The sequence below is a fragment of the Drosophila elegans genome, unplaced genomic scaffold (genome assembly GCF_018152505.1).
Source record: "Drosophila elegans isolate 14027-0461.03 unplaced genomic scaffold, ASM1815250v1 contig_397, whole genome shotgun sequence".
Lineage (NCBI taxonomy): Eukaryota > Metazoa > Arthropoda > Insecta > Diptera > Drosophilidae > Drosophila > Drosophila elegans.
This window is the reverse complement of record NW_024545782.1, coordinates 2654217-2668397: the sequence shown is the minus strand read 5'-3', so window position 1 is coordinate 2668397 and position 14181 is coordinate 2654217. Positions and strand designations below refer to the sequence as shown.

Sequence of the window (14181 nt, the reverse complement as noted above, 5' to 3'; positions counted from 1 at the left end):
GATCTTCCTCTACCTGTTGGGATTCGCATCAGCTTTTGCCGTCGCCGCTGCCTCAGGTGCAACAAAAAAAAAAAAAAAAACAAAACAGCGAAATAAAAAAAGACATCAGATGTCATAAATTTCAACAGACAAAAAAGCTTCCTTTCGCTCGAGATGAGTCAGCTCATCATCGAAGCAAGTTCTGCTCACAGTTTCAGCTAAATATTAAATAACGACGTCTGAATTTAATATATTTTGAATTTGATTTGCATAATTCGCACTTTTGATTTCGTCGAACAGCCAACCAAAAATCAAAAGAAACCAGAAAATCCAATATAAAGTCAAGGCCGACTGCGCCCATGAGAGGCCGTACCAATCACGACAATCTGACAATGATCTTGGCATTAGGCTTTAACTCAGGTTGTGGGGGTTTTTAGAGAACTAAAGTCTAAACAAGTTATAGAAGAAACATTTAAGATACATCAGCAAAAATTACACTTGTGTAAATAATTCCATTATAAAAGACAATTCAACAAAATGATCGCCAAACAAGACTTTGATATTATTGTTGCAATTGGTCTAATTGCACCTAAAGTAATTTGATGTTCCATGCCTGTTTTTAAGCCATTCTTGTTTTTATTTGGAGTTTTCGTTAACCAATTTCGGTCATCAAAGACTCGATTTACTTAAGATATTAAATTCTTCCAACAAGCTTCATTATTCTCAACAATCAACCACCAATTAGGTTATTTACGGATTTTGTATTTATTTATTTCGAGTTATCCTTAAGTCTTGTTTCAGGAGAATTTTGAATGTATGTAAATAATACCTGGTCGTACGACAGCCATTAAGTAATGCGTAGGGAGAATAATACACTTTTACATTATTTTATTTTTCTTCTTTATTTTATCAGTTTTTTTTCCGTTTTTGTGTAGCTTTCCTTAGATTTTAGCTAATAGTCCATGCTCAGCAGATTTGCACTTGACTCTTACAAAAGTTATGTTAAGACATATGAGGCGTTCATTAAATATGTGTAAGTCCAAAATGTACGATCAAAGACTCGAGGTCAAAGTAGGTGTTGATTTTAAAAAAATCAATTAAGAACTAAATTGAAAGTATTCTTCGTAAAGTAAGAGGAATTTATGAATTGGCAGGGTTTGAATCATTAAGAAGACTCATTTAATTGGAAAAGTTACATCGACTCAAAGTTTTCAAAAATATATAATTTCAATGAAATATTTATGTACAGATACAGTTTAATACATTGCCGAAACGTTTTATTTATCTACATACAAAAATAAGCTGTATGCCTTTAGCCGTTCTGAACACAAGACGTTGCAAATTCAAAGTAAACTCAGAAAATATTTCAACTGCATCGATTCTTACAAATGTTTTATATTCTTCGTTTTGTCTAAGGCACTTTTCCACTTTACATTACATCATACAAATATATCCGTTAATTCAAATCTTTTTTATTCTAGTTATATTTTGTAATTTGCTCTTAGCTACTTTTTCAACAACTTTCGATAGTTTTAGTGATATTTTAGTCTTACTTATGGAAAATATATAATCGAAACAATTTTTTTGAGCGAATAAGTGTAAGACTTGATCTGATAAACGGTCTTAGCTAAATCAAGTACGAACTAAATGTGAAATAAATACAAACACCAATTGTTGTATGTTGTTCCCAAGTCACTTCAAATATGTACTTTTATTAAATATTCAACAACATACGTAAAATTTGCGTTTCTCAGCTAAGTACTAATATTTTTGTAACTCCCTAAAAATCGACCGCTTAGTTACTATTATTTCTCATTAACTCGATAAGGCATACGCAACAAAAACCTTCAGCATTTCACTCGGCATCGAATTGCGGATTCGATCTCACAATACCTATTGTTTTTAACATTTATATGTGCACAAGTTTGACTTAATGTTCAACACTAATAAAAAACATATACAAAACTAAAGTTAGGTTAAGTTTAATGCATGGGTCTCTGATCTCTGTTTCCGATCGTTCCCTTTGTTTCTTATTAATTAGGTTTAACATCTCCATATCGCTTTACTAGTACAAATATCACGGTTCGCATTTATGCTTTTTGAAATGTAATCTTCAATTGCATTAATTGCATTAATTTGCCTACCATTCAGAGCGGTAAGGTAAGTAAGCAAATCAATTCTCAGTGTGTGTTTTCTTGTATAAATTTTAATAGTAATTGTGTTCTGTTGAAACTTGTCTTTAGCCTTTTTTATTTTACCGCTATATCTACTACGATTTAACTCTCAAAGTCTATTTAATAGGTTCCAATTCAATGATTCCTACTTCCTATTCAAGTCAAAAATTTAACGCTGGAATTGTTTTGGCCCGGTATCGGTCTAATCTACGTTTTGGTCTTTACAGTAAGTCTACAGTGCCCAAGAAAAATATTGTTTAATGCAAGTACAGACACGCAAAATGGTAAGACTGTTGTTATTTGCTGATGTCGATTAGGAATATCGCCCTGGTATACAAAAATAATGTTGCTCTCATTGCCTCTCTTGAGTATTTTGAAAATAAAATCCATAAATCATTAATTGAAAACCAATCAGCTTCAGCTCGTAAATGGATGCATATGGAAAATTCGGCTAAATAACGATATACTTAAGTTAATGGCCTAACCTAAAAGTAACTGATAATGACTGCCTTTGAGTAGTGGAAATTCCTATAGCTCACAAGCTTCCAGTTGTGGCCAGAGAGCAGGAGAGGGGCAAGGCCCAGTAAGTGGTTTCAAGTGTGTTACTATTTACAAAAGTTCATGGAAGTGGATCAAATCTATGCGTGTGGCTGTGACTGTGGATGTGGATGCCTTAACAGCAATTGGTATTGGAGAACCGTCTAGTTTGTTGGCTGCTTGGTAAATGGAATACAGCATGATATTTAAAAGCCACATTTAACTATGTTAAACCAATTGAGGCCGTGCTCTCAGGGCTCTGCAGAGTAGAAAACGGGTAACCCGGAACGCTTAAAAACCCAATAGGCCCACATGGCGTTACACGACCTGACCTAAAGCTTACTCTAACTACCTATAATGCCCTATTAGTCCTAGGCCTAAGTCTCTAGCTAGTTGTAAAACACACACACACGCACTCGCAGTGCGCATCCAAAGCTTTAAGGGGAATCGGAATCGAAATCGGTATCGGAATCGGTATAGTCCACACTACCGATCTATAGCATTGCAAATAGTAATAGTGAAGTGGGTTGTAGTCTTTTCGCCTTGGTGGCGTCCTTGCCGTTCGATCGGGACTGAGCTCAGCTTGGTTTCAGTATTAGTTACTATATCGCACATCCCTTGCGCATGCCGTACATGATCTTCAGTTCGGGGTAGATGATCTTTCGTATCAGCTGGTTCGTCTTGCCGGACAACATGGCCCGGCGATTGTCCTTCTTCAGCACCTTGATGCCCGGCTTGTGCACCAGAAATGCATTGTCCAGTATGTGAAACTCGTAGTCCAGTACGCAAAGCGCATAGCCCTGAGAACAATTGTCATTATTATTTTGGTACCGAACCCAGTTACGGCTGCACTTACCTGAGGCATCTTGTCGCTTTTTCCCTCCCAGCTGAGCCGTTCATCGTAGTGCGGATCCGCATGCGTTCCAATGTAGATCGGCTCCCAATGAACATAGTAACCAGTTCGTTTTCCTGCGAAGGCAATAGGCAAAAGAATAGAATATATATTGTTCCAAAGGAAGCATCTAATTCTGAGTCCAGTACCTATGTGAAACACACTCAGTTCGTCCGTCTCGTTGGCGGACATCCACTCCTTGGACTTGGGTACACCGTGGCAACTGGCGCAAACCCGTTTGTGGAAGGGAATGGCTTTGCCTGTGCGCAGGAACTCCTGTAACTCCGTCTTGTCGTGCGGCACCGGAGAGTTCTCCTCCACCTCGAAGATGGCCAGTGGAAACACCCTTTTAGTTCAAAAAGAAAATAAGACGGATTAGTGCTGATTAAAACTTCTTCTTTTAGAGGAAAATTAAGGTGCTGCCCTCCAGTATGTTGCAAGTGTGCAAGAAAGGCAACTTTAATACTAATGCTTGATCTCTGTGTTTATGTACATATGTACCTACTATAGTAGTACAGTGCGCAAAGTGCAAGGTGCTTATTTTTTTATTATCTGTAGATCTTAATACCCCTTACTCGTACGGTATATTCTATTCGTTGATAAGTATTTAACATCTAGAAGGAGGATTTTCTGACCCTATAATGATTAAATTTTATTTCTGATCAGAATCAATAGCCGAGTCGATCTAGCCAAGTCCATCTGCCTGTCCGTCCGTATGAGTTTGTTTAAAATTTATTTTAAAGAATCGGTACCAATGCGGTACTCTAACTGAAGTTTTAGAAGTGGGTTACTAACAAGTTATAAAGTTCCCTAAAAAAAGGGCAATTGTTTTTATACCCTTGTACTTAAAAGATTGCAACGTTGTAAAGCAGGCAAGTATATATATTCTTGATCAGCATCACTCCTTTCCATTCGTTCGTTTCTAGTCTCCCAGTTTTAAGGCCATTTTCTTTAAACTTCTAGATATATAGATGGTTTGAAATTTCAATTTTACTGTTTTAATATTAATATTCTTAAAAACCCATAAGGAAAAATCGGATAGTTATATGAAACAGATATATAGCTTCGCTGTTTTTCATCTCAATAAACTTTGAGATCACATGACTATGGTTAACAATTTCAAAATAACGATTTTAACCGCATACAAAGCCTTACATGGCTTCTTACTTTCAATAATTTGTTTGTAATAATAACTGATCAGAATGTTATCAATTATCTTTGCACTATTTTCTGTTGGCATTATATTTTCAAAACTTTTTTGGGTTGTTTTATTTAAAGTTTCAATCAGTTTTGTGGAACCGTCTCAAGCAGGTGAGCGAAATGTGAACTTTGATGAATTTAAAATATAATTGGCTTTGTTAAAAAACACCTTGATAGCTCAAAAAAATATTTTAATATTATTTCTATTCTAACAGAACATAAAGTTTTATTTGAAAAAACATATTGTATACTTTGCCCCTAGGCAAGCATCTAAAGAACTTTTTTTTTTTGCAAAAAAAACTGCTGAAGCCATATATTTTTTTCCAACTAAACTATGCACCCTAAAGAAATAAAATTCAATTCTATATTATTTGTGCCTAAATAAACTTATATTATCTTACAAAAAAATTGATCTTTGTTATTTCTATGCTCATGCAGTAGAGGGTTAATTTTATTAATATCGACCAACGACCAATGTTTTTTAACGCAATGGCATGAACATTTAAACTAAGTCGTATTAAAGAATTTTTGTATTATTGCGATTGCTGCAAGAGTACATTAACTTCGGCTTGCTGTTGTTTGCTTACTTACTTGTTTAAAATAATTTAAACAAATAACCTTTTAATTATTATACATTCGACTAAACAATAGCCAAAAATACAAAAATCATTCTCAATTGACCGAAAAATCTAAAAAATTAACATTAAGAATATACAAGGCGATCGCTCATGACTCATTTAAAAAAAAAACGTGTTTTACAATAATAACGCTTGAGTCAAATAAGAAGCTTAAATTGGGGACATATCTATGTTGTTACATTTAAAAATACTTTTATTTGTTTTCGTCCAAAATGAAAATTTACTATTCTTCCAAAAACAAAAAAGCGAACAGGGTAAAAAATAAATGCCCTTACCTGGGTGCTTTGCGTCTCAAGTATTGATCGTTGCGGGCAATCATCTCGAGGAATTTCTTGACCAGACCGGGATTCGGATACAGCTCGATGTCCGAGGCCAAAATGAAGTGGGTGAGCGCCGAATCGCGGGCAATGTTCCGGCCCACGTTCACCGGATATAGGAGCTTCTTTTGCGCCTTGTAGAGGTGACCGGAGCTCACGTTGAAGTACGGGGGCGGGAGTGTGCAGTTGTACCCCGTCTTGAAGACCTCGTGCGGCTTGGGCACGGACTTGGGGATGTGCTTGGTACCGAAGTAGACGTGGAAGGTGGTGTACGCGCGCACCAGGTGGCTGCCGGGCAGGCAGTCCCGCAGATACCGAATCGAGTCCAGCGTGGGCTGGAAGTCGGTGCCGGGCGCGTGCATGGCGATGCTGACGGGCGCATTCCAGCGCTCCAGCAGCGGCACCAGGTTGTCCAGGAACGTGTAGTCCGCGTGCGTCGTGTAGGTGATGGACTCGTGGCACTTGATGTCGCCGTGCTCCGCCCGCACGTAGTTCTGCAGCACCCAGAAGTCGCCGCGCTGCAGCGTCTGCTGGTGGTAGTCGTGGTCGAAGCAGTTGATCAGGGACCGCACCCGCTCCTCCAGTTCCTTCTCGTCGCCGGTGACGATGTAGCCGCCGTCCGACTGGGTGTTGTTCGCCTCGGCATTGCCGCCAGAGGCAACACCCCCCACTCCAATGTTTCCGATCACCTGGCCAGGATCGCCCAGAGCAGCGGCTCCACCGCCGCTGTCGTTGGCCAACTGCGGAGCGCCTCCGGTGCCATCCGACGCCGCCTGTCCCGCTGCTGCTGCTGCTGGAGGGTCTGCATTGGAGTTGACCAGGAGCTTCTCCTCCGACTCGAAGATCTCGACAGCCTGCTGAAGGGAGATTGAAGTGAGTGAGCCATTTAAATGTCTTATAGGCACCGCTTACGTTCTGGTTCTTGGGCGTAGGCGGCTGCTGTGGCTGCACCTGAGCCGCCGATGAGGCGGAGTTCAGTTGCTGAACCGATACTGACTGTTGCTCCTGCAGCAGGAAACTGCCGCCGTTGCTGAAGTTGTTGCCGCCCCCGATCATCAGCTGACTACCGATGTACAAGATGACGGCGACATTGATCAGAATGCTGCAGCGCAGCAACCAGTTGCGGCGCGTGAACATTTTCTGACCCAAAGGCTCAAAGCGCATGTTGTAGCTGCAGGGAAAAGAACAAATAACAACTTTTAACTTTACATTCTTGTTTTAGTTTCTACTGAGCCGTTTTAAGCCAATGGACACTTAGGTTATCTACAAGGTATTTAATATTTAGAAATTTTAACGCACTAGCGCCCCCTATATGTAATCTTTTGAAGTATTTTTAAACAGCGCCCTCTTAGCGGAATGTTAAGAAGTAAAGCTACGGTAGATGGCGTTAATTTTAGGGGGATTCCCGTTTACGCCCAAATACAAATTGACATTTTTTGTTTGCTTATTTTGTTTCTGCAATAAAATTAAAAATTCCCTATTTGTATCATTTGAAATTAACAAAATGTTAAAAATCGAAGGATTAAAACCACGCTTCTCAGCATCTCAAAATTTAAGGTGGCGATCAATTAATCATTTTTTAAAATTATTAAGTAAAATTTACAATGTTTTAAAATTTTATTTCATGAAAAAATAACTTTACAATAGAACATTTTTTTTCACAACGCAAAACACTTTGTTTTTTTATAGATAATTATTCACTTTCAGAGGCAATTAAAATTTCAGTCCGAAATTTGTTACGCTGCCAAGGAGACATTTCCGACCCTATATAGCGTATCACTGGGAGAGTCGATCTAAATTTCCTTTAAATCAGACGACTAGATCATATAGCCGCCATAAAAACATTCGGAAATTTTGTTTAAACTTAATTCTTCTATTTTTGAATTTTTAAAAACAATTCAGACTTACGGTTTTAATTTAATTAAAATAATAATAATAATTATAAGTTTGCTGTTTTTTAATTTTTTTTTTAGTTCGTCGACATATAGTAATGGTTAAATAGTTTACGGTTTACATTTCATCAAAATCGGACGACTATAACATAAAGCTCCCATGGAAACCATAAAAATGTTACAAAAAAAAAATGTTTTAAAAATCTCACTTTTCTATTTTGTAATTTTTTAAAATTCTTTTTGACTTATCAACAATTTGACAGTTCAGAATTATGCTTTTAATTTTATTAAAATCGGAAAACAATAGCCGCCATAGGAACTATCGAATAATTGAGCTGCAAATCATTATAGCTTCAATGTTTTTATTGTTTTCAAGAATATTTAATTTTTGGAATAGTTGTAAATTCGCCTTATAAATAGGAAAAAAATATTTAGTTTTCAAGGTCAAATAAAAAGGTCAAACATCGCTCACTTGAAGATTTTTAGGTTACTTTTTAATTTAAAACAAATTATGTTCAACAAATTTATTAAATGACCTTCTTCAACGTTAACGTTTTCACAGCTTATTGATATTATTTATGTGATTCGAAAAAACTTCAGTCAATATATTTTTGCCTTGCCTTTTGTTAAACTCCATTTGTGGGCAAAATGTCCGCTTCCTTAGAGTCTTCGAAACAAACTGCTATATCTTTCCCTAATTGGTTAAGTTTACTCCAAAGAACGCAACGTAACGACGTATTTACTTTCTTGTAGCGTACTGTTTGTAAACGTTATCAACTGTATAAAAAATCTTATCAATTAGCGCACTTAACCAAACAAAATGTCGCACAGGAAGTGCTTACGTAGGTTTCAGTTTGTCAAGAAATCTGCTCTGCTTTCCACAGTTATATGATCTTATTTTTATACGCATCAAAAAAAATTAAGATCAACATTTATACTTCATTTTAATTTGTATTTTTATACGCTTTCACTGAGTCAGATGATTGCAACGTTGTGAAGAAGACATTTCCGACCGCAAAAAACTGATCAGGACCAGACGATCTAAAAATGTCCGCCTATCTTATCATATAACAGCTATAGAAAAACAGAAAAAAAAATTATAATTAAAAAAAAAAATGAGATGTAGATATATTTATTAAACTCGAGTTTTATATATTTCTATACCTTTGCAGAGGGTATTATAACTTAAGTCTGAAGGCTACAGCGCAGTAAAGGAGACATCTCCGACCCTACAAAGTATATATATTCTTGATCAGCATCACTAGAAGGGTCGGTCCATCTGTCCGTCCGTTTCTATGCAAACTAGTCTTTTAGTTTTAAAGCTTTCCGCATAAAACTTTCCCAAAAATTTCTTTCGTTTGCAAATAGTATGTATAATATGTATAATATTAAGTCGGAACGAGTCGGTTCGGACGACTATATCATATATATATAAACAAAAAATGATAACTTGTATAGCAGTTTTTTTTATTTATTTATTTTTTAATATTCTTCAACATATAGTATTGGTTAAATTTTTCCGAATTATGGTTTTAATTTGTTGTAACGATACCATATAGCATTCCTTAAAAGATCGAATAATTAAACGGGATATCGTCATAGCTTATCTGTTTTTCAGGCATGAAACTCGTAATAAATTTGCTATGAAGACTATATAAATTTTGCAATTCCTGCCGGGGTATATAAGCTTCGGCTTGCCAAAGTTAACTTCCTTTCTTGTTACAGTTGTTATAGCTACAAAGGTATATTAACTGGCCAAAGAATGCTGTCATTCTTGTTTGTTTTTTTTAAGTAGCTATAACCAAACTCTTGCATTACAAGTTGTTACAGGGGTAGTGTGCTGGGTTCATATTATATCCGATTACAATCCAATGTACTAAAAATGAAATTCGGTATCCAATTTGAAAAATACCACAAAACATTTAATTTGAAATAGGCTACGATTGATCGTCATATTTTTTCGTGTGTATTATGAATATTCACATAACAAAAATGTGAGCCTGACACCGGTTTTGCAATAAATTGGAGAAATTCTCCCGGAATTAAATGGGGAGTGCAACGACTTTTGGCAGCTGAGCGGGGTTTGTCATAAGCATTAGTCAGCAAAGAGCCGCTAATAAGTTTAATATAAAGATAATAATGATTTTTTTGAATTATTACAAAATAAATATAATGTTAGGTGCGTTGAGGAAATTTTAAGGTCTTGCAATAGCTAAAACCTTTTAAAATGCCTCAATTCAAGATTGGATATTATTGCGACTTTGCGACAAGAAAGGATGCAGATTTTCACTTATTTTAACGTATAATTTTAACGCATTAATAATGTAATTTTATATTAATTCAGCAAGCCGAAGTTTATATCCCTTACAGCTTTTGAGAAAATTTTCAGAAACGGTGCAGCTATATTATATTGTTGTCCGATTTCAATTAAATTCAACGCGTTTTCTGAAATAACAAATCATTACTATTGCCGAATAAATTCCCATGGGAGCTATGTTGTATGATATAGAAATAGAAATACTATTGAAAGTTTTATGCAAATAGCTATAAAACTGAAAGACTTGTCTGACTAGTTTCTGCAAACGGAACGACGGACATGGCGAGATTGACTCTCCAAGTGATTCTAAAAAATTTTCTTCACTGCCTTACAAACTTTTAACTGAAATTATAATACCCTGTGCATGGGTATAACAGTTAGTTTAGTATTTGTATATGATTATAATAATAAAAATATGACTGTTCCGATATTTTTATGCATTTAGCTTTTAAACTGGGAGACTTAATAAAATACCCTTTCAGCAAGGGTATATAATTATAAATAATCAAGTGAAGACAACTTTTAATTTTTTTAGAAGGTTATTTTTGAAGGCAAAAAACGCCAAATTGTGTTGACCAGATAAATACAAATCAATCTCGGCTTCTGGAGAAGACGGACACACTCATTAGCAGGGGGTCCACACGAGTTCCGAAGCTTAAAACTATTAAATGGTTTTTTGTATGGCCCGTGTTTTGAGTTCATTGCACCATTGACAAGGTGGATGGAAGGCGCACGAGTGGGCACCAAAAGTGCCACCGGTTCTCTGTGTTTCTAGGGCATTGTCGGATGATGAATTTGCATAGCAGCCGTACTCTACGCACACAGGAAGCAGACCCAGAACCACAGCCTGATCAACTGCCGAAAAGGCCAGAAACACCATAGCAATCAGCCGTAATGCCCGCGGTTAACTCCGCTTGGCAACATGTTTGGATCTTTACTTCTCTTTTGAGATAAAGTTTGAAATCATAACTTTTGGGGTTTTTGTCTTCTCTATACCTACACAACTTGCGACTCTTCTTTGTTACTAGATTTACTGGCAGTGGTGTGGAGACTTGTTCTGCTACGGTGATTATGCAAAACCAAAAGTTATATAACATACAAAATTTGGAACGAAACGTGAGAATTGTTATGAGTTTTCAATTTGCCAACAGAAGTTCTACCTCAAAAAGCAACATGAAGTGCGACACACGTTTGGTGGGTAACAATGATTTGAGCACAGCAATGATAGTGAGTTTGCTGAAAATACCACGTACTCTTAGTCAATGGGTGTTCAATTCGAGCAAATATGTTTATCAGCCAGATATAGCATTATCTGCTTTATGGCATAAGAGTACGTTTTATAGCAGTCCTACATAAATTTATTGAGTAAGGTTTGGTTAAATCATTTACGATCTGCGGTACTTTTAAACGTGATCAGCGCGAATATATTGCGAACAAACGTAGGAATGACCTTTTCAAGACAGTAATAGGATATAGTCATCCGATTTTACTAAAACTCAAAAATGGCGGTTGTTATGAATTGGTGCAAAACCATCAAAAAGGATAAAGACAATAGGCAAAATTCTTCAAACTAATTTTTTACCCGAATTTGTACGATTTAGCAAACAAACCAACACAAAAAGCAAAACCATTTTATTTTTTAATGTAGGGACACTCGCTTTCTTCATTAGTTCAGAATATTTGAAGTAGTGTTAAGTAAACGCATATTTTAATGGTCTTTCATAGATACGTGCTATTTATGGCCCTGTTTACCATTATAAAAGCGAACCATAGATACGCCAGTTTGCGCTGCGCTTATGTAAAGCTCAAGTTGCCCGCAACAAACAGAGAACTCATAATGACAGAGACGATGATAATGGCGTTTCCACGGGCGAACGAAGAAAAATCCATCGAAGAAATGCCAAACTGCAATTGACTTTCATGACCATAAAAAATTAAGTTATAACCGCCAAGCAACAGGCTGCAGCACAACTCTGCTCTGCCGCAACTAAAGCGCAAAAATAAAGTCGAGTGAAATTGCTGCTGTAATATATTTTAATGGCACAGAGCATGGCCGGAAAAACTCCGCACTGCGATCGACAACACTCGTGAGCCTGTTTGGGGCATCGCTCGCTGGGTTGTTTGGTCAGTTACCAGCCGAAACAACCTTCGCCTAGCAACAGTGGACCTGAGCTGGCAACCTCTTTGGCCACATTCGCTGCCCTCAGCTGATCCCCAACCTGAAAGCCCCTTTCCCAGCCGTCTACTTGCCTTATTACGTCTAATTAGGCTGCGCTGGCCCGTTGTTGAGCATTTCCAGCTGAACGGGAGGCCCTGTCGAATGGAATGCCTAATTTTATCTTTGGATCGTTTTTTTCTTTTTCAAAAAATGTCTTGACGCGAACACACGCGAAAATCGTTTATGGGTTAGCTGCTTTTTTTTTGAGGGGAAGTTATAAAGTTATTGGGTGGCATTTTTCCTGGTTGTTGGGGCAATGCGAAGGCCAACAAAGAGATAAAGAATTAGTGAACCAAGTGTAACCAACTTTTCCGGAAGGTGCACGTTAAAACAACTAATTTGTGGGGACGGAATGAGGATATTTATTTATTAAATTAAACCCATTAATGTTTGCATTAATTTAATTGTAGTTTCCTCATTAGTGTGTCAATAAATATCAACAAATATATGCCAATTAACTAGCTGCGATAAAGTTTAATTTAATTACATTTTGCTAGGAAAATCAACACAACGGATAACTTAATTGGAAGGGAAACAAAAACCAGTCAATAAATAAACAGACATTGCGCATAATTAAATTAAGCAAGGTGTAAAAGTCAAAGCGAATATAGCCATGAGTTGAAGGTGCATTTAATAATGTTATTCCCGACGACCTGATGGTACAAATTAAATTTGCTTGCACAGGGTGAATGGCCGAATAGTGGGGATAAAGTAAAGCTGTCATACACAAGTTGATGAATGCCCAAAAACCTGTCACACCGTGTTTGCCACTCATTTGTTTATGGTCAGGCGAGAAAGAACCTTTTGGAACAGGGCCTGACTATGTAAAAAACACTCATAAAATATTCAATTTATATTAGTTAATTTCTTTTGACAGCGGAAACGACAGAAAATAACTTATAACTTTTTCTGAAGGTGTGGCCACAGGGGGCGTTGCAGCGGAAATTATCGGCGGGCGATTTCGATGCCATATGTGCGCTTATTTTTGCCGCCTTGTAAAATTCGACAAGATTTTATCTCACCCAATGGCAGCTGCATAACAATTTAGCAAGCATTGTTAATAGGTGGCTAATAACACTACAGAGAGATCAGTACCAGTTTAATATTGGCTTATCAAACCCAAATCATACCAAATTTGTTGTATTAATAAAATACCAAAACATATCAAATAAAAACTTTGACACGAGTCCGAAGCAGGTTAATATTAATACATAACATATTAAATCGATTTACATATTACATGTTACTTTGAAAAGCTGTGGAAAAAATATAGGAGCTGCAAATCGGATAGAAAAAAGGATCAGCTCGACATCGAAAAATATCATCATGTTATTAAAAATACTATAATTAAATTGCATGTGTAATAAGTGTAGCACATTAATCTAATATTGTCATTGTCTTCCATAATGATATGTTCCAAAATATCAAGCATTGCTGTGCCTCATTTTATTGTACAAAATATACCCAATTGATGTCCAGTTACGTTATTTTTCTTCTCTGTGTAGCTCACCAATAAGTAACTTTTTTTTAATACTCCATGAAGGCGGATGGCATTTCCTGGTAGGGTTGAACCGCTGGACAGGTTCTAAATCTTTTCTGTGGGAACATTTTTGTTAAGGTTTTTATCGCATTTGAAAGTTTTTTTTATGGTCAGTGTATATATTAAAAAAAATGTGATTTGGAAAGATTTATGTTGTTAGGCATACCGTTTTGTTATTATTTAACACAAAAAACTGATCATTTTTAGCCATTTTCATTACGATATTTGCTCTTATCAAATGTACTAAGTATATTATTATGATACTTTTAGTAAAAGGATGTTTTCTTTTCTTTACGCTTCTATTCATTTTGTATCAATTTTTATTGTTTTCATTTTTGATTGCGGTGTCTACTACACATCTCATATTCGTTTCAACAACATGTTTTATTTTATCGAACAATTAGTTGTGCTATTATATTTTTATTTTTTTTTTATTAATTATTTTCTTGCGTATGCTGTAACTTTTTAAGCTTACGA

General features: G+C 36.3%; 1 protein-coding gene across 4 annotated transcripts in view; it reads right to left on the bottom strand.

Moving 5' to 3' along the window:
• Positions 1 to 862: 862 nt before the first annotated feature.
• Positions 863 to 14181, bottom strand: part of LOC108137802 (beta-1,4-glucuronyltransferase 1) — a 44878-nt gene continuing 31559 nt past the window's right edge. For 3 of the 4 annotated variants that reach the window (XM_017259708.2, XM_017259710.2, XM_017259709.1), the window contains 5 exons: positions 6650 to 6908; positions 5696 to 6594; positions 3732 to 3928; positions 3547 to 3659; positions 863 to 3490 (listed from right to left, as the gene is read on the bottom strand). In XM_017259708.2, the coding sequence (XP_017115197.1) occupies positions 3293 to 3490; positions 3547 to 3659; positions 3732 to 3928; positions 5696 to 6594; positions 6650 to 6908 (1666 nt within the window). In that variant the 3' untranslated portion in view covers positions 863 to 3292. Of the gene's footprint in view, positions 3491 to 3546; positions 3660 to 3731; positions 3929 to 5695; positions 6595 to 6649; positions 6909 to 14181 lie in introns of those variants that run through there. The other variant, XM_017259707.1, reaches the window with a different exon arrangement.